At 45.1% G+C, this 26547-nt stretch overlaps 1 protein-coding gene across 4 annotated transcripts; it reads left to right on the top strand.

Annotated features, from left to right (window-relative positions):
• Nucleotides 1–25425, top strand: LOC104552224 (broad substrate specificity ATP-binding cassette transporter ABCG2). Of its 4 annotated transcripts, none has more exons than XM_062001108.1 (17): nucleotides 1–83; nucleotides 2045–2129; nucleotides 3013–3313; nucleotides 3886–3945; nucleotides 4788–4902; nucleotides 7170–7322; nucleotides 8094–8251; nucleotides 9329–9480; nucleotides 13709–13825; nucleotides 15491–15756; nucleotides 16295–16377; nucleotides 16743–16832; nucleotides 18174–18298; nucleotides 18657–18811; nucleotides 20198–20287; nucleotides 21544–21656; nucleotides 24503–25425. In XM_062001108.1, exons 3-17 carry the CDS (start codon nucleotides 3105–3107, stop codon nucleotides 24648–24650), a joined length of 2034 nt encoding a protein of 677 aa, XP_061857092.1. In that variant the 5' UTR covers nucleotides 1–83; nucleotides 2045–2129; nucleotides 3013–3104; the 3' UTR covers nucleotides 24651–25425. The 4 variants fall into 4 exon arrangements, with proteins under 4 accessions (XP_061857092.1, XP_061857091.1, XP_061857094.1 ...); XM_062001107.1 differs by lacking the exon at nucleotides 1–83 and adding an exon at nucleotides 277–788; XM_062001110.1 differs by lacking the exon at nucleotides 1–83 and adding an exon at nucleotides 908–981.
• The last annotated feature ends 1122 nt before the right edge of the window (nucleotides 25426–26547 follow it).

Here is a 26547-nt window from a genome sequence, read left to right on the forward strand (position 1 = left end):
TGGATATCAGATCTTCCTGTTTTCACACATTCTCCTAGCTGGGAGCACACAGCAACACAGAGAAGCAGCCCAGCGGACCCCAGGTAACCCCACCAGGCTGCCCTGGCCCCCTTGGGCCAAGCAGAGAAGCTTGGAGGAGCACACTGCCTCTCAAATGCGAGATCAGTGTGGCAGAGCCACCCTTGGAGGGGTTCCTTGGACTGCCTCTGGCCTCAGCTGACCCAGCGGGACTGCAGAACCATCCCCCGGGTGCGGTGACCTTTGCAGGAGGTGGGAAAGTGGGAGAGAGAGCGGGTACCTCCTCTCATCCCCAGCTGTACTCCTCTGAGCCAGGGACCTGCGGGGTCCGAGGACAACTGGCGCCCGCAGGCACCCCGTGCCCGATGCCAGTTCGCCCTTTTGACTTTTTCCAACGAGAGAACGACGCTGCTTGCCCCTACACACCCTCCTCCCCCCGCGCCAGCAGGGCAGGCTAGCAGCGCGGGGCAGCGCTCCCCATCCCGGCGCAGAAGGCTCCGTGGCCCCGCACGCCACGTCGGGACACCCGCACTCGGGGGCGCGGCGTGCTGCGGCCCGCTCCCAGCACCGCCCCGGGGGTCGCGCCGCCGCGGCCGCCCGCGCTGCCGGGGAAGCGAGGCCCGTCGCCGCCGGCGTCTCGGCGGGATTCGGAGCGGGCACTCCCCGCCGCTGGTTTATGTAACTCGCCACCGAAGCCGGTTATAAAACGCGGGGAGCGCAGATCCGCCGGCAGAGCCTCGCTGCCGCCTTGACGCCGCGGCGGCCGGGAGGTAACGGCGCGGGGCGGCGCGGACCCGGCCGGGCGGGGAGCGGCGAAGTCGGGCCGGGCCCTCAGGCGGGCAGCCCGGCCGGGGCGCGGGGGGACCGGAGCGGAGCGGGGCTGCACGGGTCGGTTCTCATCTCCGGCTCAGTAGCGGAACCGGCCCGTGGGGCGAGGCGGGGAGGCCGGAGGGACAGAATGAGGTGCTGCCGCTGTTGCCTGGTCCTACCTGTAGCGTCTGCTGAGCTTTTCTCATCCTCTGCTAAGCTTTTCTCATCCTCACCTTTACACACGTGGCGGTTTAGCTTACCAGTAGCTTTGCAAAAACTAGATAAAAGGTCTTGTGGTGTAATATGTTACAGAACCTGTCCAGGACAGATGTGAGGCATACAGGACAGCCAGATGTTCAGAAGTCTTTGCTCCTGATGTCGCTGTCATCCTGATTTTTTTCCCTCCCTCTGATCTGTTGTGCAACCTTTGAGGCATATAAGCCCTCTCTTGCTGATGTAACCAGCATATCCTTTCTTGTTTCCCACAAGGAAGGCTTTCCCAGGGGTGAACAGATTTAGAATTCAGGATGTGTTCAAGCTAAACAACCCTCCCTTCTCCCCATCACTTTTAGGAAAACACTACTGCAACTTATTGAGCTCTAAGTGATAGAAAGAGACAGAGAGGAAACACAACTACAGTTTCTTTAAATCTGGCTCATGTAGTTCCAGTTTCTTAAAAGGATTACTATCTTGCTCCCTAAAAAATCCATTACTTCTGTAGTGGTGGATATTTTTGGTCCTGCTGCTTATCACCATCTTGGTCCTGGGAGGAAGGAAGTGCAGATGGTGGGAAAAGGGTGATTGATGCGATACAACAATCTTCCCACAGAACTCAAGGACAGCAATAGATGTCTTTGTGGACAGTTCTTGCTCTCTCAGTCACTGTGGCTTTCTGCAGGATCACAGCAAATTTTTAGCTTTCCAACAAACACTGTCATGCCAGCAGCTATAAGGGGAGTGAATGATTAGACTGACTTGTGGTAATCTAACCTGTCATGTTCAATTCCTTGCTTGCTGTAGTTCTTTGGAAAGGGACAGGAAGGATAACGACCATGAGGGCACCTGGCTAGAAGGGAGTGTACAAGTTATGCACAGGCCTTGCACAGGGTGGAGAACTTGGAGACTTTAGGGTTTCCAAGTTCTTCATGTGCAACATCAAGGCAAGAACTTTAAACATTTTCTTTCTTTCTTTCTTTTTTTTTTTAAACCCACGAAGGAATACAAACTACGTCTCCATCAGTTACTGCAACAGAAGGGGAAGCAGCCTCTTGGCCAAAGAGCTCTACTGCTGTGACTAGTAGGTGAGTTACAACCATATACATATGTTGCCTGCTGTATATGCTCTTGTGCATGGACAGGGAGAACAGTTCCTTCCTGTTGCTGTTCACATGTCCTTCCTTTCAGGTGCCCCCATCCCGAGGTAAAGAGGCAGCTTAGCTGCTTGAACCAGAACATTTTATAACTCTATTTGTGCTTACAAATAGATACCATATTTCATTTTCCTTAATGTTTGAGTTTGTACCATATTTTTCCTTACTGTGGCATGTCCCAGATCTCTCCTTGTGGGAGGGGGAGCACCTACCATTCCTCAGGGTAAATGGTGCCTCCAGACAAATCCAAATTCTCTTCCTGTTTGTAGTTGTGAAGTGTCTTGATACTGATGTGACTGAAACATGATAAGCAACATGTGTAATTGTTATTTTAGTCACACTGGTATCTCTGAAACAAATTTGTGCCAGCAAACAAGGTGCATGAGAGTGGCCTTCATTGTCATATGCACAACTGTGATTCTTCATACAGAATCATTCATAGGTTTTCTCTGAATGCTTTGTGGGGATGTGTGGAGTAAGCATGTTATACCTGGAGGAAGGGAGCTTGAGTCCCTGTAGCTTAAGTGGTAGTAGCTTTCATTTGTAGTCCCTACTGTGTTGAGCAGATGGGCTTGGCTTTTTCATCATTAGGTGCTCTTTGAGTTAGCATCACTTCAAGAACATAGATATCTTGTTCTTAAAGGCTATATGTATTGTTCTAAATATGTGGTTTCTGTGCCTTTGGAGACTACTTCCAGTGCGGATGTCCATCCTCTTGGAAACTTGGCACGTGTAAGGGCTGGTGTGGTGTGCATGAACTTACTTTTCCAGACACTTTCTACAGAAATCTTTGCTCACGTCTCCTTCCCTGCAGCTTTTTGTCTTAACAGATGGGAAGTGCTCAAAACAACAAGTGACCTCAAAAAACTACATGCAGTGGAGCTTGACCTGTGTAACGTGGACGTGATGGCAGACATGTTTGATCACAGTGTTATTTCTGTTGGAGAAGAAGAAGGACCAGGCAATTTCCAACGTTCTTTTCCAACACAAGAGTCACTCCGATCCCCTCGGGGCTCTGTTGTGAGTTTCCATAACATCCAGTACTCTGTGAAGCAGTCCAGTGGATTCCTATGCAAACGGAAAACTGTGGAAAAGAAGATCCTTCATAATGTTTAGTAAGTTCTTGCTTAAATAAAATACTGGAGGGTAGGAATTAATCTAGTGCTGTGAATCAGTAACATCAATGTCATCTTCCAGAACCGTCCTGCCAGTCTGCAGTTCACGTGAACGCTTCCTAATTTGTTTTTAGGCAAAATAGGTGGGATGTAGCTGGAGCAGTTTCAGTTATTGATTTGAGCAAATTAGGACCAAACTTATGTGAATTCTTCTTCCAGAAGATCTGAGGGTTACTTTAATTATAGTTCAGGCTGCAGTCAGAAGAAATGAAGAAACTAAATGAAGAGAAGAAATGAATAGCAGAGAGCAGTTGTTCTTTTCAAAACCTGGATCATCAGGGATTACACTAATTTCTGTCTTTTGTAGATTTCTTTTTATATCTGTCTCTGGTTCTGTTCTGACTTGTAATCTGGAACACAAAGGGAAAATTGCATATTGTTTTCAGATTTAAGTAGAAGGTTTTAATCATCTCTAAGTCTTCCTTTCAACAGCAATTTGTTCACACCTTACCTCTACTATGAGCTGCATGTAAACTGTCCTTTATTTGGAAATAATCCTTTCCTTCTTCCAGTGGCATTATGAAGCCAGGCTTGAATGCTATCCTGGGGCCAACAGGGAGTGGTAAATCTTCGTGAGTATTTTCTTCTACTCCTTCAAATGAACAGGCAACTGTTCATAGAAGATTTGGGGTTCTGAGGGTTGGGGGAGATTTGAAACTTGCAGGCTCAGACGTCTGCATGGCGGTGAGAAATCCGGAGATGCAGTTTGATCTCCTGTTCTTGTATCAGCTTTGCTGGAGTTCTTGCCCTGCGGCAGTATCACACCCCTCATCTGCTCCAGCTGGTGATCTGCAGTCATCTTTGGATGTTGACCTCATTGAAGATACTAGGCTGAACAGGGATGACTGGAGCTCAGGTGTAGACTATGTCCTAGACCTGTAACGAGGTTGTGAGAGAGTGAAAGCTCCCTTGGGGAAGGAGAGATTCTGCATTGGCAGTGAGCAGAATCCAGTGATATATTTAAAAAAATACTAGATTTAATATTAATTCTCTGAAGTCTTGTTATACATGTTTGGATTAATTTCCTTGAGATCAAAGTAGTTAATTCTGTGCTCCCCTGCCTGGAGAGCAGACCACAGCTACTCGTCAGGCTGCTTTTGTCCCCATGCATTTCAGATTAATTCTTAATAGAGACTGAGTTTAATGTCTGTAGGGTGTTAACTGCTGTGAATTGTGAGGGTCTGTGCACTACCACATTGCTGTGGCACATCTTGTGCTTGAAAATCCTGTATGTACAACAGGCTTTCTGTACAAAAAGTTAAAGCCCCCAGAGTAGAGGAAGCCCCTTTCTGTGCCCTTGGTTTGCAGCATGCTGTGAGCATGCTCTAACTGCAGTCCTGACTGCTGGAGCTTATCTCATCAAAAGTAAAAGCAGCTGTTGTGGCAAAACCTAATGCCTGGTGTTTATCTGAAGTCTCTTAGATGTGCTGGCTGCCAGAAAGGACCCAGCAGGCCTGTCTGGAGAAGTGCTTATAGATGGCATCCCTCAACCTCCAAATTTCAAGTGCATCTCAGGATATGTTGTGCAGGTAATGGCCTTCCGTGGAGGACTGGGAACTCTTGGGAGGGAAAATCACATAAGATGAGCAAAAAATGAACTACTAGGTTAGGTAATTTTCCATGATCCCTACAGAGTCTAATTTGATAATTCAGATGCTACAGTATTTAGTAGTTTTCTGATGTGTGGAAGACAAGAGGATCAAATTGTTATGCTGGGCTACTGAGGCTTTTTATTTTGGCCCCTGCCTATAGGGTTTCAAACCAAAAAAAAAACCATAAGGAAAAAACTTGGAACACCCAAAAATCTCTTGTAAAACTCAGAAGCAGTTCTAGCTGGCAGAAGTACCTTCAAGCTATCAGATAATTCTAGGAAGTAAATAGATGCCTGTTGTTCTTCCTCTGATTCTGGCTGGCTGGAACAGAGCTTCATTCCACTGGGAGACAGGAAAAGCCATCTGAATCTGCGGAAGTGGGTGGAGACCTGGGCCAGTAATAGATCCTCGAAGCGCTGGAAGAGCTGAGGAGAAGGGAATTCCTGGCAGCCATATGAACAGCTAAATCTGGAAAGCATCCAGACTTATGACTGCAGGCAGATGTGAAATAGGCAGCTTTTCGGAAAGCTGCCAGCTGGGAGGCTCTGGATGGATGTATGTGACAAGACTGATGCCAAGCCTCAATCCTGCAGGTCAAAGATCCTCTGTGTTTCATGACTAGCAAGGAGTTTTCTTGCAAGTGGTCCCCTTTTGAGACATTTGTCTCTCAAATGTTCAAAGCAACCAAACATCCTTAAAAATATAGGCAGCTATGTGAGACATTAAATAGTCTCACTCCCCTCCCACTCTGTGCAGTTACTCCCTAGATCAATAAAGATGTCCCAAACACTGCAAACAACACTGGAGACCTAAATACGTAAATAAAAACATACTTATAGGGTAAATCTGATGCAGATGAGCATATAGATGTGCTAAGTCATGTGTTTTCCCTACAAAACTGCTGGTGGCCTCTCCACTCATGCCTTGCAGGTGAGGTGTCCTGCCAAAGTTCATTATGTTTGGTATTAAGGTACCCTAAATTTAGTTTAGTTTCCAGTGTGGTGACTCAGCAGTTGTATTGGTGAGATCCGAGGATGGGGAATGGGGGACTAGGGTGAGAAACTGGGTGTATGGAGAGGAAAGGGATGGAGAGAAATTCCTAAAAGACCTTTGTTGGCAAAGACAGTTTGTCATAACACTACAGTCTGAGTAATCTGTCACATGCTTTTAGCACAGCAGCACATTCAGTCTTCCTCTGTTAACTCCAGTGCCAAACCTGGCTGGCTGGCACATCCTCTGTGTTAATGATCAGTCCTGCAACGTGGAAGAAGTCCCAAGGCAGGCAAGAGTCTGCTGCCCTGCAGCTTAGGGGCTGTGCCTTCCAAAAGGGCCCTAGACGTGAAAAAGGCCTGATTAACAGGCGTGATTCTCAGCAGCTTCCCAGTGCCACAAGCCTTCTCTCATCATATGTTGGATGCAGAATTGGCCTGAATATCAAATCAGGGGTGACGGAGAGGCATGGAGCTCTGGATGGACTTGTCATCAACTCTGTTGGGCTCATGGTTGTTGCAGGTTGGTGTAGGCTGCCCAGATGTTTGTCAACTGGATAGATTTGATTCTTACTCTGAATGCACATGACTGTTGGAGCTTTTCTAAAGGGGTAGCCCTTAGAATATAGCCTTGTGCCCAAGAGTTATAGATAGCTGAAATGTGAAAAAAATTAGAGGCATCTTGGTGAAGTACTCTTGTTTCTCTGAGGAGCTGGGGAGAGTTCTGTCAGCAGCTGAAGTCAGCAAGTGCTGTGGAACACAGCAAGATGTGGCTTGTAATTGGGAGCAGAGATGACACAGGTGACTCCCTGACTGTCTCTACCTTGAACATTGAGCACTAGCAATGTCCGTTGGCTTTAGCTGGACTGGCAGAAGTTTTAACTCTTTACAAAACAAGATACCTGTTCTGCCTCTCTTTGCCTGGTAAGGAAAACAGCACAAAATGGTACTGTCTGCACTTGAACTCCTGAGCCTGAAAGCAGGCAGACATGTTGCTTGGTGTAAGCTGGGAACCTGCAAAGCTGCATTCTCCCCTTGACAGCTACTGAGTGACCTTGAATTTTGTATCATAAATTTTGAAGAAGGGACTGTCCCTTAGTCCAGCTTCCACTGTGTTCCACAAACAGCTTATCCAGCAACTGCCACTACATGGACTCTCGTGTCCAGTCAGGCAGTTGAGGAGACTGCCTAACTTGTCATTTGTACTGATTTCAGGATGATGTTGTCATGGGCACAATGACAGTGAGAGAGAACCTGCATTTCTCTGCTGCCCTGAGACTACCCAGCTCCATCAGTGTTAAAGAGAAAGAAGAGCGAGTCACCCAGATAATCAGCGAGCTGGGATTAAGCAAAGTGGCTGATGCTAAGGTAAGCAGTGAGAATACCTTTCTCAGAAATCATACTATCTCTGGAAACTGAACTACGTGACTCTGGGTAGTGTGGTTTATGTAGTGCAGCTACACCAAGCTAAGCAGGAGTCTGACTAAACCATATTGTACATAAGAAATCAGTCTTCAGTTCAGGATGCAGCTTGGAAAGAGGTATGTGTATTTGCTACTAAAAAGGGGAAGATTTTGTACCATATGCAGCATGTTGTATAAGTTCAGAGGGGAAAAAGTCATCTAGTCATTGCACCTTGGAAGGCTGCTCAGTCACTTCCTGCCTTTGTGGGACAAGACAGGGAAGTTATTTTTACACTACTGAAAGCTGTGAGGGATGGAAAGCTGGGCTGTGATGGAGATATTCTGTGCAAAGCTTGTTCCTCCCATCAGCATTTTTACCCTTTCTTTCCTTTCACTTCACTCTTACTTGAGCAGCAGGTGAGGTTCCAACAAAAGGCATCCCCAAAAGCCAATACCCCCTCTGACTGGCTGAGACTGTGGCCTCATTCTGGCTCTTCCTTGTCAGTATCATCCTTGACCCCTGAAGTCATAAGGTGCCTGGTACCTTTGAAAATCAGGCTCTACTTACTGCTACACAGTCCTACACACTGCATCAGACTCATCACCTGCTGCTGGCCCTAGAGTTCACTAACAGGACTCTGAAAAGGACAAAGGCTGCTGGGTGGGGAGAGCCCTGAGCTCCAGAGCATGCACTGACTGGGTCTTGTTGCAAATGCCTGATTTCTTCTGCTCATAGGTAGGAACTGAATTGATCCGAGGAGTGTCTGGAGGGGAACGGAAGAGAACCAACATTGGGATGGAGCTCATCACAGAGCCACCAGTACTTTTTCTGGACGAGCCAACAACTGGCCTTGATGCCAGCACGGCCAATGCAGTCCTCATCCTCCTGAAGAAGTAAGAGTTAGTTCTCCAGAGCTCTGCTGCATTTTGTTGTCAGCTCATTAGTAAAAAAAGGAATGCTGTTACGGCTGAGTAGCTACAGTGCTCCTTTAAAAAAAAAAAAAGAAAAAAGAAAAACTGGACAAATTGACTCAAATTAGTAAATTATTTGTTTGGGTCATGTCCAAAGCCTTTTGAAGTTGATGGGAATCTTTCCCCAGCAAGCATTGGACTGGAGTCCAAAAGGCAGCTGTAGCTTGGACAGCTTCCCTTTGCCACAGAGAGGGGTGGACTGGGGAGGTCAAGCGTTGTAATTATAATTTCTTGGCCTTCCAACCGAGTCTATTACAAAATCTCTTTCTCCACTGTGGCAACAACCTTGAACTCAGATGAGACTTTATTTGCAAATTTACCCTCAGTGTTTGCTTCCATCTCCTGCATTGTGGAAATGAGCTGTCTCTGGTACAAAGAGGACCAAACGAGGCTTATTTAATAACAATGAGTTTCTAACCCTCCTCCTTCGTTTGTTGTGCATTGCCTGGTTTTGCTTCGGGGCACATTTTGCTCTGCTGTTTGTGGATAGGGGTCTTTGATTGACAAGGATACCCTTTGGGCATCAGTGGTAAAGCACTTGAAAGAACACCTGACAAACCTGATTTGACTTTTACAGAGAGTAAATCTTTAGCAGAAGAGTGAAATCTCAGCTGGCCAGACTTCCACAGCCTGCTATGTAAAGCCTGGTACTGCCATTGAGCGCAGTAGGACCATTCCAGTTAGTCAAATTGAAGCCTGATGTAGAAAACATGTAAGGAGGGTTTATACACAGCTGTGGCCTTAACCTTTGCTAGCTACAGACAACATCATACTTTGTCTACCCAGACTGAAGTGACAGTCTCTTGCAATGGGTGCTGTCTTCAGGATCTTGCAGGCAGCATCTGACACAGTGACAGAGAACAGGGAACTACAGCTTTCCTGGGTCAAGACGCAGAGAAGTTGACAAGTATTTGTCATGGATTTGGGTACTTGGGTTAACGTGACCTTTCCAAAATTCAAAGTGTGGTGTGTTTGAGAGATATTTTGTTTTTATTTCAGGCTCTCAAGAAGAGGGCGAACCATCATATTTTCCATCCATCAGCCCCGCTATTCAATATTCAAGCTGTTTGACAGCCTGACATTACTAGCTTTGGGGAAGGTGGTGTATCATGGTCCTGCAAAGCAGGCCCTGGAGTACTTCAGTTCTATTGGTAAGTCTTCTGTACCAAGAGCACGGGCAACAGGCTAGTGAGTTTAATTTGTGGGTAAATTCGTACTCTACCACGGGGTAATAGTCCTGTGCTGTTTTATAACTAGGATGCTAGAGGATGTGCATATACAGTCTAAACAGTGTTACATTAGAACAGGAAAAAAACAAAATTATAAACCCCTTTTTTTTTCAGACAACACAGAGCATGACTCTCTCCTGCCTTTGGTTTTGCCTTGAGTTGGGACAAAACTTGCTTGGGTCTTTAGAAGCACGGTGCCAAACAGACAAGATGCTGCTTGTAGTTCTGCCAGGCCTAGGTGTCAGACCCAGTGAGTTTTGAACCACATCCTGCAGACTGAGAGCAATTGGTATGGGCTTATCCAAGAATCTGCTCTACTCTGAATGCAGATGGGTGACTGCGACGAGAAAACTATGGTATCTGTTAAGATGGGATAATCATCTTTCTCATAAGGGCACTGGAATATTTGGGAATAGACTGGCCAACTTGATCAAGAGGGCTTTAAACTGAAGGACTTGGGGAGTGTGGGGAGAAATAACATAGAACAGACCATCCTGTCTAGCAGGTGAACAGGGCAGGGAATGCAGTGATGAGTGCTCTTCAGCCACATACCATGTTGAGATGCAGAAGGCTGACTGCCCTTAGGGAGTACCAAACCAGGGAGGATCCTCCTGTATCTGTCCAGGGAAACCTGTGTGTTTGAGTAAGACCCTGTGCTGCCTCTGCACCAATGCACGCAGCCTGGGGAATAAGCAGGAGGAACTGGAGATGTGGGTGCAGATGCAGGACTATGACCTCATTGCAGTCACAGAGATGTGGTGGGACAGCTGCCATGACTGGAGCACAGCAATGGAGGGTTATGTATTGTTCAGGAAAGACAGACTGACAAAGCGTGGAGGTGGAGCTGCTCTCTATGTGAGAAAGCAATTAGTCTGTATTGAGCTCTGCCTGGGTGCAGATGAAGGGCAGGTTGAATGCTTGTGGGTGATAATTAAGGAGTTTGGTACAGGACACCTGATCAGGAGGAGGAAATGAATGAGGATGAGGCCTTCTGTGAACAGCTGAGAGCTGCCTCACAATCACAATCCCCAGTCCTCATGGGGGACTTCAACCACCCTGATATTTGCTGACAAAGCCACTCAGCCAAGCACACGCAGTCCAGGAGGTTCCTACAGAATGTTGATAACAGTTACATGTGGTTGAGGAACCAACAAGGAGGGGTGTGCTGCTGGACCTTCTACTGACAAATATGGAGAGTCTGATTGAGGATGTGAAAGTTGGAAGCAACCTTGGCTGCAGTGACCATGAGACGATAGAGTTGAAGATCCTGTGTGGAAGAGGGAGGACACAAAGCAGGACTGTGACCCTGCATTTCAGGCGAGCCGACTTTGGCTTCTTCAAAGGCTTGCTTGGAGGGATCTCATGGGATAGGATCCTAGATGGTAGAAGTGCCCAAGACAGATGATCAGTCTTCAAGTGCCACTTTCTCCAAACCCAGGATCAATGTGTCCCCACATGTAGAAAAGTGGGAAAAGGAGGCAGGAGGCCTCTATGGATGAACACAGGTCTGCTGGGACAGCTCAGGCAGAAAGCAGACGTTTGTGAGAGGTGGAAACAGGGCCTGACTTCTTCTGAAGAGTATAGGAACTTTACTAGAGCATGCAGGGGTGCAACCAGGAAGGCTAGAGCCCTTTAAGAATTAAACATGATCAGGAAAGTTAAGGAAAACAAGAAGGTTTTTTTTTGAGACAGATCAGCAGTAAAAGGAAGACTGGGGGAATGTGGGCCCGCTGCTAAACACAGAGGGCGCATGGGTGACAGAGGATGCAGAGAAGGCCAAACTACTGAATGCCTTCTTTGCTTCAGTCTTTACAGCCAAGGCTGGCCCTTGGGAAGCCCAGTCCAGCAAGGATAGTAGGATGGCCTGGACAACAGAAGACTTGTCGTTGATAAGGAATAGGTTAAAGACTTGTTGACCAAGCTCAACACTCATAAGTCAATGGGTCCTGATGGGATACATCCTAGAGTGCTGAAGGAGCTGGCTGATGTGATTGCTAAACCTCTCTCTATAATTTTTGCATGATCATGGAGGACAGGCGAGGTGCCTGAGGACTGGAGAAAGGCCAATGTCACTCCAGTCTTCAAAAAGGGCAAGAAGGAGGACCCACAAAACTACAGGCTGGTCAGCCTCACGTCCATCCTTGGCAATGGAACAGATCATCCTCAATGTCATCTCTAAACACATGAAGGAAAAGATGGTTATCAGGGGGAGTCAACACAGATTCAACAGGGAGAAATGCTGTTTGACTAACCTGATGAGGTCAAAACCGGCTGGCGAGATTAGGGGAGGGCAGCAGATGTCATCTTCCTTGACCTCAGCAAGGCTTTTGACACTCTCTCCCATAACATCCTCATCAGAAAGCTCAGGCAGTGTGGCTTGGATGAGTGGACAGTGAGGTAGATCGAGAGCTGGCTGAATGACAGAGCCCAGAGGGTGGTGATCAATGGCACAGAATCAAGTTGGAGGCCTGTGGCCAGTGGAGTTCCACAGGGATCAGTTTTGGGGCCAGTCTTGTTCAACATCTTCATCAACGACCTGGATGAGGGGACAGAGTGTACCCTCAGCAAGTTGGCTGATGACACCAAACTGGGAGGATTGGCTGATTCCCCAGAGGCTGTGCTGCCATTCAGTGGGATCTCGACCGGCTTGAGAGTTGGGCAGAGAGGAACCTCATGAGGTTCAACAAGGACAAGTGCAGAGTCCTGCACCTGGGAAGGAACAACCCCATGCACCAGTACAGGCTGGGGATTGACCTGCTGGAGAGCAGCTCTGCAGAGAGAGACCTGGGAGTGCTGGTTGACAATAAGCTAAACATGAGCCAGCAATGTGCCCTCGTGGCCAAGAAAGCCAGTGGCATTCTGTGATGCATGAAGAAGAGTGTGTCCAGCAGGTCAGGGAAGCTTCTGTTCTCCCTCTACTCTGCCCTGGTGAGGCCTCATCTGGAGTCCTGTGTCCAGTTCAGGGCTCCTCAGCTCAAGAGGGACAGAGAACTTCTGGAGAGAGTGCAGCACAGGGCCACCAAGATGATCAGGGGACTGGAACATCTTCCTTATGAGGAAAGGCTGCAGGAACTGGGGCTGTTTAGTCTGGAGGAGACTGAGGGGGGATTTCATTAATATTTACAAATATCTAAATAGTGTATGTCAGGAGGTTGGGACATCCCTTTTTTCTGTTGTATCTAGCAACAGGACAGGGGTAATGGGATGAAGCTGGAACACAAAAAGTTCCATTTAAACATAAGAAAAAACTATTTTACTGTGAAGTTGACAGAGCATGGGAACAGGCTGCCCAGGGAGGTTGTGGAGTCTCCTTCCTTCAAGGTCTTCAAGACTCACCTGGATGTATTCTTGATCTAGGTGAACTTGCTTTGCCAGGGTGGGTGGATTAGATGATCTCTAAAGGTCCTTTCCAACCCCTACCATTCTATGATTCCATGATTCAATGACAATAATTGCACTGTTCAGTAGCCACTCCCTGTCCAGGTAAGCACAGTGGGGGTTTCTGACTACAACAGACTGAAAACATGGAACTGATTTGTAGTTTACTCTAGATGCAGCCGTGAACAATACTGGATTGTATGTATTCCCTGGCTTTAAGGAAGATGCTTTAACCAACCTCACTACTTCTACACCTCGTCTTACTATCCCATCTCATTTGCTTTCTCACAGGAATCCTATAGCATATGCATTGTTGCTTTTTTGTTTTCTTTTCTCTTCATCTCCTACCTAGAACTTTATTATAAGAAGTCACTCTTGGACAGTCCTTCCTTTTCCTTGTGACCAAGGAAACACAAGCAGGAGTTGAACTTCTAGGGCAAGCATCTGAGGCTGCAGAGCAGGCATCCAGTGGTTGAACAGCACTGGGAAGGAGACAAGATTTATCCAGGCTGAGTTATGTAGAAGAAAGTTACTAATTTCTTTTCACCTGAAATCAGTGGAGAATAAGTAATAATATCTGTATAGATACCTTGGACTCACCATCTCCTAAATCCTATCCATTCTACTGCTGTAAAATAATGGTCATGGAATGCAGTGAAGTTTTCTTCTAACAGGCCTGTGGAAAAGTGATACAGTATTAGACATGACCTTCCAAGCTGTCCTCTGAGCAAAACAAAAAATTTGCATGTGTAATTTTTGGTTATTTTTTAAGGATATGAATGTGAACCCTTCAACAATCCAGCTGATTTCTTCCTTGATATCATAAATGGTGATTCAACTGCTGTGTCAGCAAGCAAGGAAGACCACAGACCTGTGGACACAGGAAAAGGTAAATTGTGAAGGAGAAATCCACTTTTGAAGTTTTATGTGATAATGGTAAATTTTTAGTCTCTGGGTTTGCTCCAGTCTAAAGGCACTTCATTATCTTTTTATTTTTCTTACTAACAAGTATTTACTTTAGGCTTCTTTAAAGAGTTCAGACAAAAAAAATAAAGGAATTTTTTTCCTTCCTTCAGTAATATACAGAAGCGGTGATAAATACCAGCAATTTATAAAACCTATATGGGAAAGGCTGAAAAACAAGAATTGCTCAGTCTCAAGCGACAGCTGATAGAAGTTTTCAGTCACAATAAGACTGCTGCAGAGACAGGGTAGATAGGCTAAGGAATAATGGATTTACAAGTGTCCTGGTTTTGTCTGGGATATTTTTCTTCACACAGGGGATACGTTTTTGCTTAGTGTGAGAATAATGCTGATAACACACGGATGTTTTAGTTGTCGCTAAGTAATGCTTATCCTAGGTGAAGGACTTTTTAGTTTCCCATGCTCTGCCATCAAGAAGGGGCACAAGAAGCTGAGAGGGAGTATGGCCAGGACAGCTGACCTAAACTAGACAAAGAGCTATTCCATACCATAGGACATGGCCAGTATATAAACTGGGGGGAACTGGTGGGGAAGGGGCAGATCTGTGCTCAGGCATTGGTCATCTTGTCTTTTCTTGTGTTTTGTTTCTCTCTTTCTATGGATATTCTTGTTCATCATCATCATTATTATTACTATTATTTCTTTTTTATTATTAAACTGTTCTTATCTCAAACCACAAGTTTTACTTTTGTTTTTTCTGCTTCTTCTTCTCATCTTACTGGGAGGAGGAGGAGTGAGCAGGTGGCTGTGTGCTGCTTAGTTGTTGGCTGAGGTTAAACTACAACAATAGGGCACTGAGAAAGATGGGGATTAGATTAAATAACAAACTCTCTAACAATATAGTGAGTGACGAGTTAGGAAATAGTTCTTTGGGGATGCTGTAGCATATCCATGACTGAAAGATTAAAGGGAATGGTTTTCTTAATGGTGCTTTTTGGGGATGGAAAAATGGATCAGAGCAAACAATGCTGTTCCCCAAAATTCAGTGAAACAAAGGTGTTCTGGTACTTCAGTCTAAGAATTTGGCCATTTTTGTGCCACAAAAACCAGGCAGATTAGCTAGCTTCATGGATGTCAGGAGGTTGGGACATCCCTTTTTTCTATAGTAGCTAGCAACAGGACAAGGGGTAATGGGATGAAGCTGGAACACAAAAAGTTCCACTTAAATATAAGAAAAAACTATTTGACTGTGAGGGTGACAGAGCACTGGCACAGGCTGCCCAGAGGGGTTGTGGAGTCTCCTTCCTTGGAAGTCTTCAAGACCCGCCTGGACATGTTCCTATGTGACTTGATCTAGGTGACCCTGCTTCTGCAGGGAGGTTGAACTAGATGATCTCTAAAGGTCCATTCCAACCCCTACCATTCTATGATTCTGTGATTACAGCTGTAGGGAAACCTTCTCACCCCAGCTAGCCTCTTAAGCTCAGAGCTAAGGTTTGAACAATTCAAATTCTCTGACCATTCCTACTTCTTTTATACAGCCTCCAAAGTGGCTAAGCATGTTGATGGGCCATGTCTGAATACAGAGTTAATGGGGAATCACAAGCCATACCTTGTCTTTCTCACTCAGAGGGGAGCAGTGAAAATGGAGTGGCAGAAGATAACGTGGACAGCAGTGTGGTATATGTGCTGCACCAGAAATACCTCAACTCCAGTCTGTATCAGAGCACAAAGGAATCACTGGGGAAAATGGAACTTGGACAAGGAAGCAAGCAGAGAAAACCCAAGCAGGAGCATGAGATTACCTATGCAAATGGATTCCTCACACAGCTATACTGGGTGTCCAAGCGTTCCCTGAAAAACCTCATCAGGAACCCACAGGCCTCTGTTGCACAAGTAGGTAACAACTACTAAAAGTCTGGGATTCCCCCTGCTCTCAGTCCTGCATCTGCAGTTTGTAAGGTATACTTTTTTTATCAAAGGCAGCTAGGGAAACAGGAAAGTCCTGTGCCACTGCCACTTAAGTGGCATGAGATATTCAGCTACATTTGTTGCCTTTGAAAAACAATCTCCATTTTATTTAGCACAAGCACTACTGCACTGAAGATTGGGGAGTGGGGGAAGTGCTCCATTCTGTGGTTCATCTTCTAGTGGCATATTAATTTTGTGCCTCACTTGAAATTTTAAGCTGAGCTGTTCTTTGAGTTTGCTTGTACTAACCTTTCCCAGACAAAGATCAGAGGAAGGAGAAAACCAAAAAGGATAAATTCAGAAAATTTGCCATAAGGCTTTTAATTGTGTGGCATAGATTTACATTCACTCTCAACAGCAAAGTTTTAGGCAGGTGTGACTCTTAAACCTTGCATATGTCTCAATAAGAAGTTTGTCTTTATTTACTTATCTAAAGACTCTCTTCTCTTCTTTCCACTTCTAGATTGCAGTGACCACCATTCTATCCTTGGTTGTGGGTGCTATCTTTTTTGGTGTAAAATTGGATCGAAGTGGCATTCAGAATCGGTGAGTTGGACAGCCAACAGCTTTGCTTGTTTTTCTGTCTGTAGCAGACAAGTTTCAGCCACAGGAAAGGTCTTGGGATCCACTTGAGCAACAAAGGAGGGTTAAGAAGCCTCAATACACTGCAGCATGGTATTGCCAGAGGTCCTAAAGGGACCACAGTTCCGTTGGGCTTGCACATATGTATGAAGAACATGTTAAAGGGGAGATAAAGGAATAAACTTGATTTTACAGCTGATATCTACAGTAGCACGATTCAGTGGACAGAAACAGAAGAATACTGACTTGATGGTATGATGATGCCTGAGGCTGCTGGTGTTGATCTAGGCTGTTTCCTCACTTTTTGACTTTTCTGTTTTGCCTTCTAGGGTTGGATCCTTGTTTTTTGTCACCACAAACCAGTGCTTTTCTAGTGTCTCTGCAGTTGAGCTGTTCATTAGAGACAAGAAACTATTTGTGTAAGTAGTGAGGCACTTAGACTATCTTGTACCCTGGAGTGAGGTGAGTATCTTACAGGCTAAACGAAATTATTTCCACCAAGACCTGATGATTGCTCCCTTGCAACATGTGATTGTAACAGTCATGATAAATTGGTCTATAGAACAGAGAGCTGAAATGCTAAGGGGTGGGGGAAGGAGGTGAGAAATAAAGTAATTCTTCTTGTTTGCCATGTCACAGTTCACTGAGAAGTGCTTTTCCTACCCACTTTTGGTAGCAGCTGTTTTGAAGTCTGCATGTGAATCCTGCAGACTCTGAACCCTGCCTGCTCCCTTGCTGACAGGGTTGAAATGCTGTCTTGGAATGGTACTAGTGTGGTAAGACTGTACAAAGAGGAAGGGAAAGTTCTTGAAAAAGCTTTGCAGGGGATGCTTGGATGAAGAGGGCTGCTGACTGGCTTACAAGAACTCCCTAATAATCAAGCTCATCTCTGTGTGTGTGTGTGTGTGTGTGTGTGTATATATATATATATATATTTGTGTGTGTGTCAATGTGTGTGTATATTATATACGCACATATATGTACAGATATGTTGAAAATGTAGTTTAAAATAGCCTCCAGCTGATGGGATGATGGGATGAAAGGGGAACAGACATTCTATGCAGTAAAGAAGAAATTGGAGATCTGTGCCTGGAATCCACATGTCCACTTGCACGTTCTTCAGAACAGCTTAATATTGCCCCAACAGCTGCTCAGGAGTGAATCTCCCAACACTGACATTTACTGCCAGTCCGCCCTGCTTACCAGCTTAGCTTACAAGCTGCATGAATGGGGATGTTGGCACTTCACCAATTAAAGCATCTTTTCATGAGCTCCATTAAGCAGCAAAACAATCATGACATTTAATTGCCCTGGGAACTGGAGGTGAGTCCTAAAGGGGTTTTCTCATTGTTAGGTATCATCCTTCTCCTCTGGAAGCAGCTGTATGAGTTGGCTGTGGAGGAAGTGTTCCTCTAGTTAACAGCAGTCTAATACTTTCCCCGTGCTCTTGTTTAAAGGATCATTCTCTTTTAAAAGAAGTTTAAGACCCTTTTTCTAAAATGTTACTTAGCAGTCTTGTAGCCTTTCATTCACTTTTCTGTGGACAGCTCTCAGTATGACCACAGGGCCTGTGAGATAGGTCAGCCCTTACTTTACAGAGTGGGAAGTTACAGCACAGAGAAAATTTAAAAACTTGCATATAGAGGAGTCATTGGTAGTGAGGACAGAAACCAAATCAGGACAAACCAGACATGCATGCTGAGTCTGCTTCCTACATAACCTCTAAACCTGTACAACTCCCCTCCTTCCTGTCCTCACAGCCATCAGTACACCAGTGGGTATTACCGTGTGTCTGCCTACTTCCTGGCCTTGATGATAGGAGATCTGCTGCCCATGAGAACTGCTCCAGCCATCATATTTTCATGCATCAGTTACTGGATGATTGGTAAAGAATTGACGCTTTCATTGAACCTTTCATCTTCCAACACATTCACTTTCTGACTTAGCCAGAGTTTAATTCCTACACCATGAAACTAGATGAATCCTCAACTGATGTAAGTGCCTCGCATCACAATTTCAGGCAATTCTAGAGCAAAAGCACAAACAGCAGCAGTCTAAAACAGGGACCTTGCTTGACCACATCTTTTGCGAATGCTCTTTGGGCCTTTGGAGCATGCATAGTCCCTGCGAATTGCAAACTTGGGTCTTTCTTCCTACTTTCCCTCTCATATAGGAGACCAGGGGTACCTCTCTGGGATTCATAATGTGGTTTACTGGACTCTTTCCTTTCTGGTTTTTGACAGGATACCAAGCTGTTGCAGGCAGGTTCTTCTTCTTCATGCTGACCCTGGTTCTGGTGTCCTACACTGCCACAGCCATGTCTCTGGCTATCAGTGCTGGTATGGATGTGGTGGCTGTGGCCAATCTGCTCATCACTATTTGTTTTGTCCTGATGCTTGTAAGTATATAAGTATGTGCGTGGTCTTTGGTGGAGGTAAGGATACAGCTGAGAAAGGCCAAGGGGGCTGGACTGAGCCAGCCCTAAGCAGGCTGAGAAGCCACAGGCCAGTAGCACATCAGCCTGTGAGTTTATTGTCACTACTAGTCAAAGATGCACTTCAGCCAACTTGTAATCTAAGAGTCAAATTATTGTTCAGGTGCAGTTCAGTAGTTACGATGCTACCAGAGCTTTGCAAACAATGCACACCTAAAAATGGGTTTTTTTAAATTGTTGTTACTAAAATTTATTTCTGAAAAATCTCTCATTTCTGATATTAAAAATCTATGTGATCAACTGCATCATTTAAAAGGAAAAAAATCTTGAAATAAACCTTAGATCAGTTGATTTTATTGGATTAACTTTTGATGCCCAGTGGGATTTTAATTCAGTATTGCCCTTGGGTTCCAGAAATTACTTGAGTACTCTTCTTCAAGGACTTCTAAGGAAGAGAGCAAGGCATTTTGACTGCTCACAGATGAGGGATGTGAATTCCTTTTTAAAGAGATAATGTTTGTGGTGAAACTTCTTGACTGTGAGACCTATCGAGTTACCTTAGAGTAAAAGGTAGTTCCTGTCAGGTGACCCCTTGTCGCTGTCTGAGGATACATATGCTGAGCCCACAATGCATCCCTTACTGTTTTGTTTGCAATTTAACCTGCTTTTGCAATAAGCTAAGTGGTACTGTGTTGCTTCAAATGTTTGCTGTGGCTGACAAGTGTGCATGCATAGTGAAGGGCAGGTGATGTACACTGAATGAAGTCATGAATAGACCCTGAAAGACAGCAGGGTAAGCACAAAGCCATTTGTGATGAAGCACAACCTGAAATGTTATGTCTAACTATGAAATACTGTGCTAAGAAGTAAAAGAGCAAATGTTGTTCCATTCAGGAGAGAGTTGTTGCTCCAGTCAGATAAAAGATGCAGGTCAAAGGAGAAAGCTGAAACAGTGACAGCCTTTAAGGCTCTGCATGGTTCCCTTCTTGTTTTTCTACTTCTTCATCTCCCAGCCATTGGTCTTTAGCCTCTGGCTAGCTCTACCATAGAACACAGCCCTCCAGAGTAAGACACTGCTAGTATGCATGCTTAAATCACATGTGGATATAGAAATCCTTTCTGACCTCCATGCAAGCAGTTCAACTGGAGTACTTGGGTGTGCTGTTGGGCAGGCTGTCTGGGACTGCTGCAGGGTTTGAACCAGGTGCTTGTAGGCACAGGCCTAACAGCAGTAGGAGTTCCATCTGCCCTAGGGCAGCTCAGCTGGGCAACTGCACTATGTGTGCAGGAATGGCATTGTTTGCAGTAAACAGAGTGTGTGACTCATAAGTCTCTTCTGTTCCTTTTCAGATCTTTTCAGGCCTCTTAGTAAACCTCCCTTCTATAATGGGCTGGCTGAACTGGCTCCAGTACCTCAGCATCCCCCGATACGGCCTCACTGTGAGTAGCGAGTAGACTCCTGTGAGTAATGTAGCCACACTGCTGCTTCCTGGAGGGGTTCTGAGTACAAAAGACGTGGTTTTAAAAGTCAGATTTGATTTCTTTCCTTGCATGAACATAGTAAAGGAAGAACAAACCAGCCAACTCCAGAAAGGATCTCTGTGTGAGAGGTGAAAGTCTCAGAGACTACAAAATCCTTTGTGCCACAAAATTAGTGCTGCTTGGACAGCAACAGTGAGCTGTCCAGTGAGGCACTAATTCCTAGCCTGAGCAGTTGACCCCCATGGTTTAGAATAAAGTCAACTACTGTATGGCCTCTTCAGCTGTTTAGGTGGCCAGTCTGAGTTTAATGACTGAGCTTAAAGGATTTACCATAATGCCTGAGTGTCTTAGTCTTCATTGTGGCTTCCTCTGAAGTGAAATCTGACTTCCTAACTTTTTTGGATATTAGTGAGCTGGGGTACCAGAAAGCTCAGTGTGCAGCTGCTTGAAACACAGTACCTAGATATAGCAGGTCACTCAGCAGTCACAGGTGGCACTTATGCTACCATCTCCTGTCTTCATCCTGGCCACGCCTGTTTAAGAGGAATAGTTTCCTGCCTTTGGGTGAGAATGAGTGACCTGCTTTTGCAGGGGCATTGGACTAGATGATCTTTAGAGGTCCCTTCTAACCCCTACCATTCTGTGATTCTGTGAATGCTGGAGCTGGTGCGGGGTTGTGTGGGCAGGAGCATGTTGACCACCAGTGGAAGAGAAAGATAGGATCAGGAAGAGGGGGTGGAGATATGAAACCTCTCCTGTTTGGGTGTTACTGAGATGCTTTATCAGTGTTGCTGGACATGGAAGTGTTCCCTGAGATTGTAATTAGCCCAGGATACCAGTGTAAGGGAACCCTTCCTTGGCTGACTGTGCCATCTGCTCCAGTGTACCAATCCTGAGGAGTCTGCATAGAGCCACACGGTAGATTGACCCAGATGGAAGTGGATGTACAGGAACTTGTAGCTGGCAAAACAGAAACTCATGGCTAAATCACCAAAATGTAACTTTGAAGCCAAAGACTCAGACACCAAACCATCCTCCATGTAGAACTTATAGCAGTTCCTCAGGCAGTGATTAAGAGTTTCAAAATAAAAAGGAATATAAACATACAGTTCCAAAAATAGTGATATGTGTCTTCTAATAATCCTTTGAGATGTTTCAGTTTTAGCACCCCAAATCACTACATGTAAAAATCGAACATCTGCCTCTTTTTCTAGGCTCTTCAGGTGAATGAGTTCAAAGATCTCTACTTCTGTGGTGAGAAGAATCCAAATGCTACAGCGCCTGTGGGAGACGCAGGCAGTTGTTCCCCTGATACTTCAGGAGAAATGTAAGTCATGGTGGAGTTCATGGTGGCTCTTGGGCCTGAAGTGTAATGACTTGCTTCAGTGGAAGCCATCTGACTATTTCATTTTTTTGTATTATTCAAAGAATAACCACTCATAGGCCAGTCTCAATGATATGTCCCAAAATAATGTGGTTTAGACTTAAACTTGTATTAAAACTTCACAATTACCCAAGAGTGAAATAGGGATGAAACTCAGCTCCTAAAAATAGGCAGATGAGCTAAATTAAGTTTTAGTTTTGATAATATATCCATGGCTTACCAGTTTTCTTAAACAAACCCATGTTCACTTTGCAAGGCAATTGCAATGTGTTGACAGCCACAAGGTTGTTCGGAAGCTGATTTGTGAGCAGAAACATGCCTGCTACTCAGAGTTTGTTTGTAAATATTAAGCTCCCTGCAGATACACAAGAGGGTATCTTCCAGTGCTCCTACCCCATTTAAAATACTCTTGCCTATTGATACCTTAAGTTGTAGCAATGCAAGTATTTCCTGACACATGCTATAGGACTGGCAAACTAAGGTTATTGTTAGAGCACTGTTTCCACAGCTTTTGGAACCCAAACCCCTGCTATGGACCTCCAATGACTGCTGTGTGAAACTAATGCTTTTGTACTTACGTGGTTTAATGTTGCCCTGAGGTTTACTAATAAATTGCCATCTATCTATAAACATGAGAATTCTAGTGAAAAATTATGAGTACCAGAGATCTAGATTTGTCTCTTGAGGGATTTTTTTTTTTTGGTGATGTTATGAGGTTACTCTATTTCTGTCACCTGTTTTGCAGACTTAAGGGTAGAATGAGGAGGGTGTCCTGGTGACAGAGGATGCAGAGAAGGTGGAATTATTAAATGTATTGTTTGCCTACAGTCTTTATAGCCCCCTGGAAGCCCATTCCCTGGAGGATAGTAGGATAGTGTGGAGAATGGAAGACTCCCTTTGTGGATGAGGACTGGGTTAGAGACCTGTTGGGCAAGCTTAACATCCATAAATCTATGGGTCCCAATGGGTTGCACCTTAGAATGCTGAGGGAGCTGGCTGATGTGATTGCTAAGCCACTCTCACTTTGGCAGAGAAGGCCAAACTACTGAATGCCTTCTTTGCTTCAGTCTTTACAGCCAAGGCTGGCCCTTGGGAAGCCCAGTCCAGCAAGGATAGTAGGACGACCTGGACAACAGAAGACTTGTCATTGGTGGATAAGGAATAGGTTAAAGACTTGTTGACCAAGCTCAACACTCATAAGTCAATGGGTCCTGATGGGATACATCCTAGAGTGCTGAAGGAGCTGGCTGATGTGATTGCTAAACCTCTCTCTATAATTTTTGCATGATCATGGAGGACAGGCGAGGTGCCTGAGGACTGGAGAAAGGCCAATGTCACTCCAGTCTTCAAAAAGGGCAGGAAGAATGACCCAGGAAACTACAGGCTTGTCAGCCTCACCTCCATCCTTGGCAATGGAACAGTTCATCCTCAATGTCATCTCTAAACACATGAAGGAAAAGATGGTTATCAGGGGGAGTCAACACAGATTCAACAGGGAGAAATGCTGTTTGACTAACCTGATGGCCTTCTATGAGGACAAAACCGGCTGGCTAGATGAGGGGAGAGCAGCAGATGTCATCTTCCTTGACCTCAGCAAGGCTTTTGACACTGTCTCCCATGACATCCTCATCAGAAAGCTCAGGCAGTGTGGCTTGGATGAGTGGACAGTGAGGTAGATCGAGAGCTGGCTGAATGACAGAGCCCAGAGGGTGCTGATCAATGGCACAGAGTCGAGTTGGAGGCCTGTGGCCAGTGGAGTTCCACAGGGATCAGTTCTGGGGCCAGTCTTGTTCAACATATTCATCAGCGACCTGGATGAGGGGACAGAGTGTACCCTCAGCAAGTTCACTGATGACACTAAACTGGGAGGACTGGCTGATTCCCCAGAGGCTGTGCTGCCATTCAGCGGGATCTCGACCGGCTTGAGAGTTGGGCAGAGAGGAATCTCATGAGGTTCAACAAGGACAAGTGCAGAGTCCTGCATCTGGGAAGGAACAACCCCATGCAGCAGTAGAGGCTGGAGATTGACGTACTGGAGAGCAGCTCTGCAGAGAGACCTGCTGGTTGACAATAAGCTAACCATGAGCCAGCAATGTGCCCTCGTGGCCAAGAAGGCCAATGGCATTCTGTGGTGCATGAAAAATCGTGTGGCTAGCAGGTCAGGGGAGGTTCTGTTCCCCATCTACTCTGCCCCAGTGAGGCTTCATCTCGAGTCCTATGTCTGATTCTGGTCTCCCAAGCTCCCAAGAGGGACAGGGAACTTCTGGAGAGATGATCAGGGGACTGGAGCGTCTTCTTTATGAGGAAAAGCTGCGAGAACCGGGGCTGTTCAGCCTTGGAGGAGTCTGAGGGGGAAAGCTCATAAATACTTAGAAGTATTTAAATGATGTATGTCAAGACGATGAGGTGGTACTTTTTTTTTCTGTTGACTCGAGTGACAGGACAAGGGATAATGGACAAAAGCTGGAACACAAAAGGTTCCACTTAAACATGAGGAAAAAACTTTTTTCCTGCGAGGGCAAGGGAGCCCTGGCACAGGCTGCCCAGGGAGGTTGTGCAGTCTCCTTCTCTGGAGGTTTTAAAAACCTGCCTGGACGTGTTCCTGTGTGACCTGATCTAGGTGGACCTGCTCTAGCAGAGGGGTTAGATTACATGATCTCCAGAGGTCCCTTCCAACCCCTACCATTTTGTGATTCTGTGAATAATCTTTGTGGAACAGGAATAAAAGTAAGTACTTGAAGACTTGTACCACGTAATAATACCAACTTCTGCCCCATGCTTTTCTGCAGGTGTTCTGGTGAAGCATACCTGTGCAGCCAAGGAATCACACCTACCAGCTGGGCAATGTGGGAAAATGTAGTGGCTCTCTTCTGCATGACTGTTATCTTTCTTATCATTGCCTATGCAAAAATCCGGTTTATGAGAAAGTTCACTTAGTCTCCTATATTTGTCTTGCTCTGTTGCTTCTCCAGTCTTAAAACTGCAAAGCTTGTTAGGCCCTGCTGGAGACTGACAGCAGATTTCAAGTGACTTTACTGGACTTGATGGAAACCCTGTCCCCTTGTTTCTGGAGCATGATCTGCACATGATTGTATGATTTGCATTTTTAAGAAGAAATGCATTCATGTATATTGTGCAAGAAACTTTTTCTAAGCTAATATAATTCTCATAATTCCTTATATATCAAACTATATATTATAAAGTATTATAAAAATATTATTCTTATGTCACCAACTTATACAAGGAATATTCAAAGGAAAGCATTTGTCTTTCAACATCTGAGCTTCTCCATCACAAATGGCATAAGGCGATGAGGATATTTATAGATTGATCCATTGCCATCTTTGTGTTGTCACCTCTGAGGAGAGCCAGAGACCAGTCCCAGCATGTTTGAGATGCATTTGAGTTTGAACAGTGAGTGAGCGCTCCTTGCCAAGCAAGAATGGTTGTATTTCTAATAGCTTGCTGGTGAAAGGTACTTGGTGAAACATTTAATTGATTAAAAACTAAACAACAGTGGTGTAAGAAGAGTGAGGAAATAGATACTGTTGTACTGTAAAAAAACCCCATACAAACCACAACCAGCCCCATCCCCTCCCCTACAGGAACCCTGCAACACCAAAGAATACATTTCCTACTTAAGGGGCGTGGGGGAAAGTACCTTTTTTCTTGTTTGTTTGGCTTTTTTAATAAAAATTTGTATGCTCAACAATGGTGGATTTTTTTCACTGTTTAATGCTTAGCTGCAAGATCTCTATATAGTGTTACTTACACTAGGGCCTAACAAAATCCACATAGACACTGCTGTATCCCTCAGCCCTTTCTCATCTGAGATGTGCTCCAAATCCTATCCTGCTTGGTAGCCCAGCCTCTGGGTACTTTCCAGCACCTCCATGTCTTTCTTGTAGAGAGGGGCCCAAAACTGGACACAGGATTCGAGGTGTGGCCTCACCAAAGCTGAGTACAGGGGAATGATCACCTCCCTGCTCCTAGGATGGGGCAGATGTCTTGCAGATTAATAGGCACTTTCATCTGCAGTGCGTTTGAAGCAGCCCTTCTTGTTATCCTTGAACTCCCATGTAAGGTACAACTCCAATGAGGCTTTAGCTTTCCTCATTGCCTCCGTACATCCTCTGACAACAGCCTTATATTCATCCCAAGTGGCCATCCATTCTTTCCATCATCTAGAGACTCTCTTCCATTGGAGTGGCTATATTCAACACAAGTAATTTTGATAGGGAATCAAAAGAAGTGTTATTTCCTATCAGATCAAAAATTTAGGATAAAATAGGACAGAAAATCAGATGTTTTTTCACTTACGCTACTCTACAGTGTATAGCTGTCAAAATCCACTCAAGATCAGCATTGTTTAGCAGCATGTCTACCAAGTTTTCTTTCCTTCAACACCTAAGCGAGCATGAACTGACTCTCAGATGCCTCATTTCCCAAACATACTGTTTGTTATACCCCTGCCTTATTGGTTTACTTACATTTTTTATTTAAATCTTTCAGATTTCTACTGATGTTTATAGCAATATCTTTCATTTCTAGGTACTTCAAGCTAGTCAGCTTATTCATGTTTTCCAAGAGTTTGTAGTCTTCACTGGTGCCTTAAAAACAATAAGAATTTATTTTCATTAAAAGTTGATGCCATGTGAATGGGGTGCAGACTCTTCAAGAGGACAAGAGATTTCAAACCAATAGACATAAACAGAACACAAAGAATAGTTTAGATGGTAATACAGGTATTAGTATTGATCTCCAAAAAGAGAGGTGACAGTTTATGAACTGTAAAAATCAACTGGATTGATGAATACTTATTGATTTGCTTTTT

The sequence above is a fragment of the Colius striatus genome, chromosome 8, assembly GCF_028858725.1.
Source record: "Colius striatus isolate bColStr4 chromosome 8, bColStr4.1.hap1, whole genome shotgun sequence".
In the NCBI taxonomy this organism is placed as follows: Eukaryota; Metazoa; Chordata; class Aves; order Coliiformes; family Coliidae; genus Colius; species Colius striatus.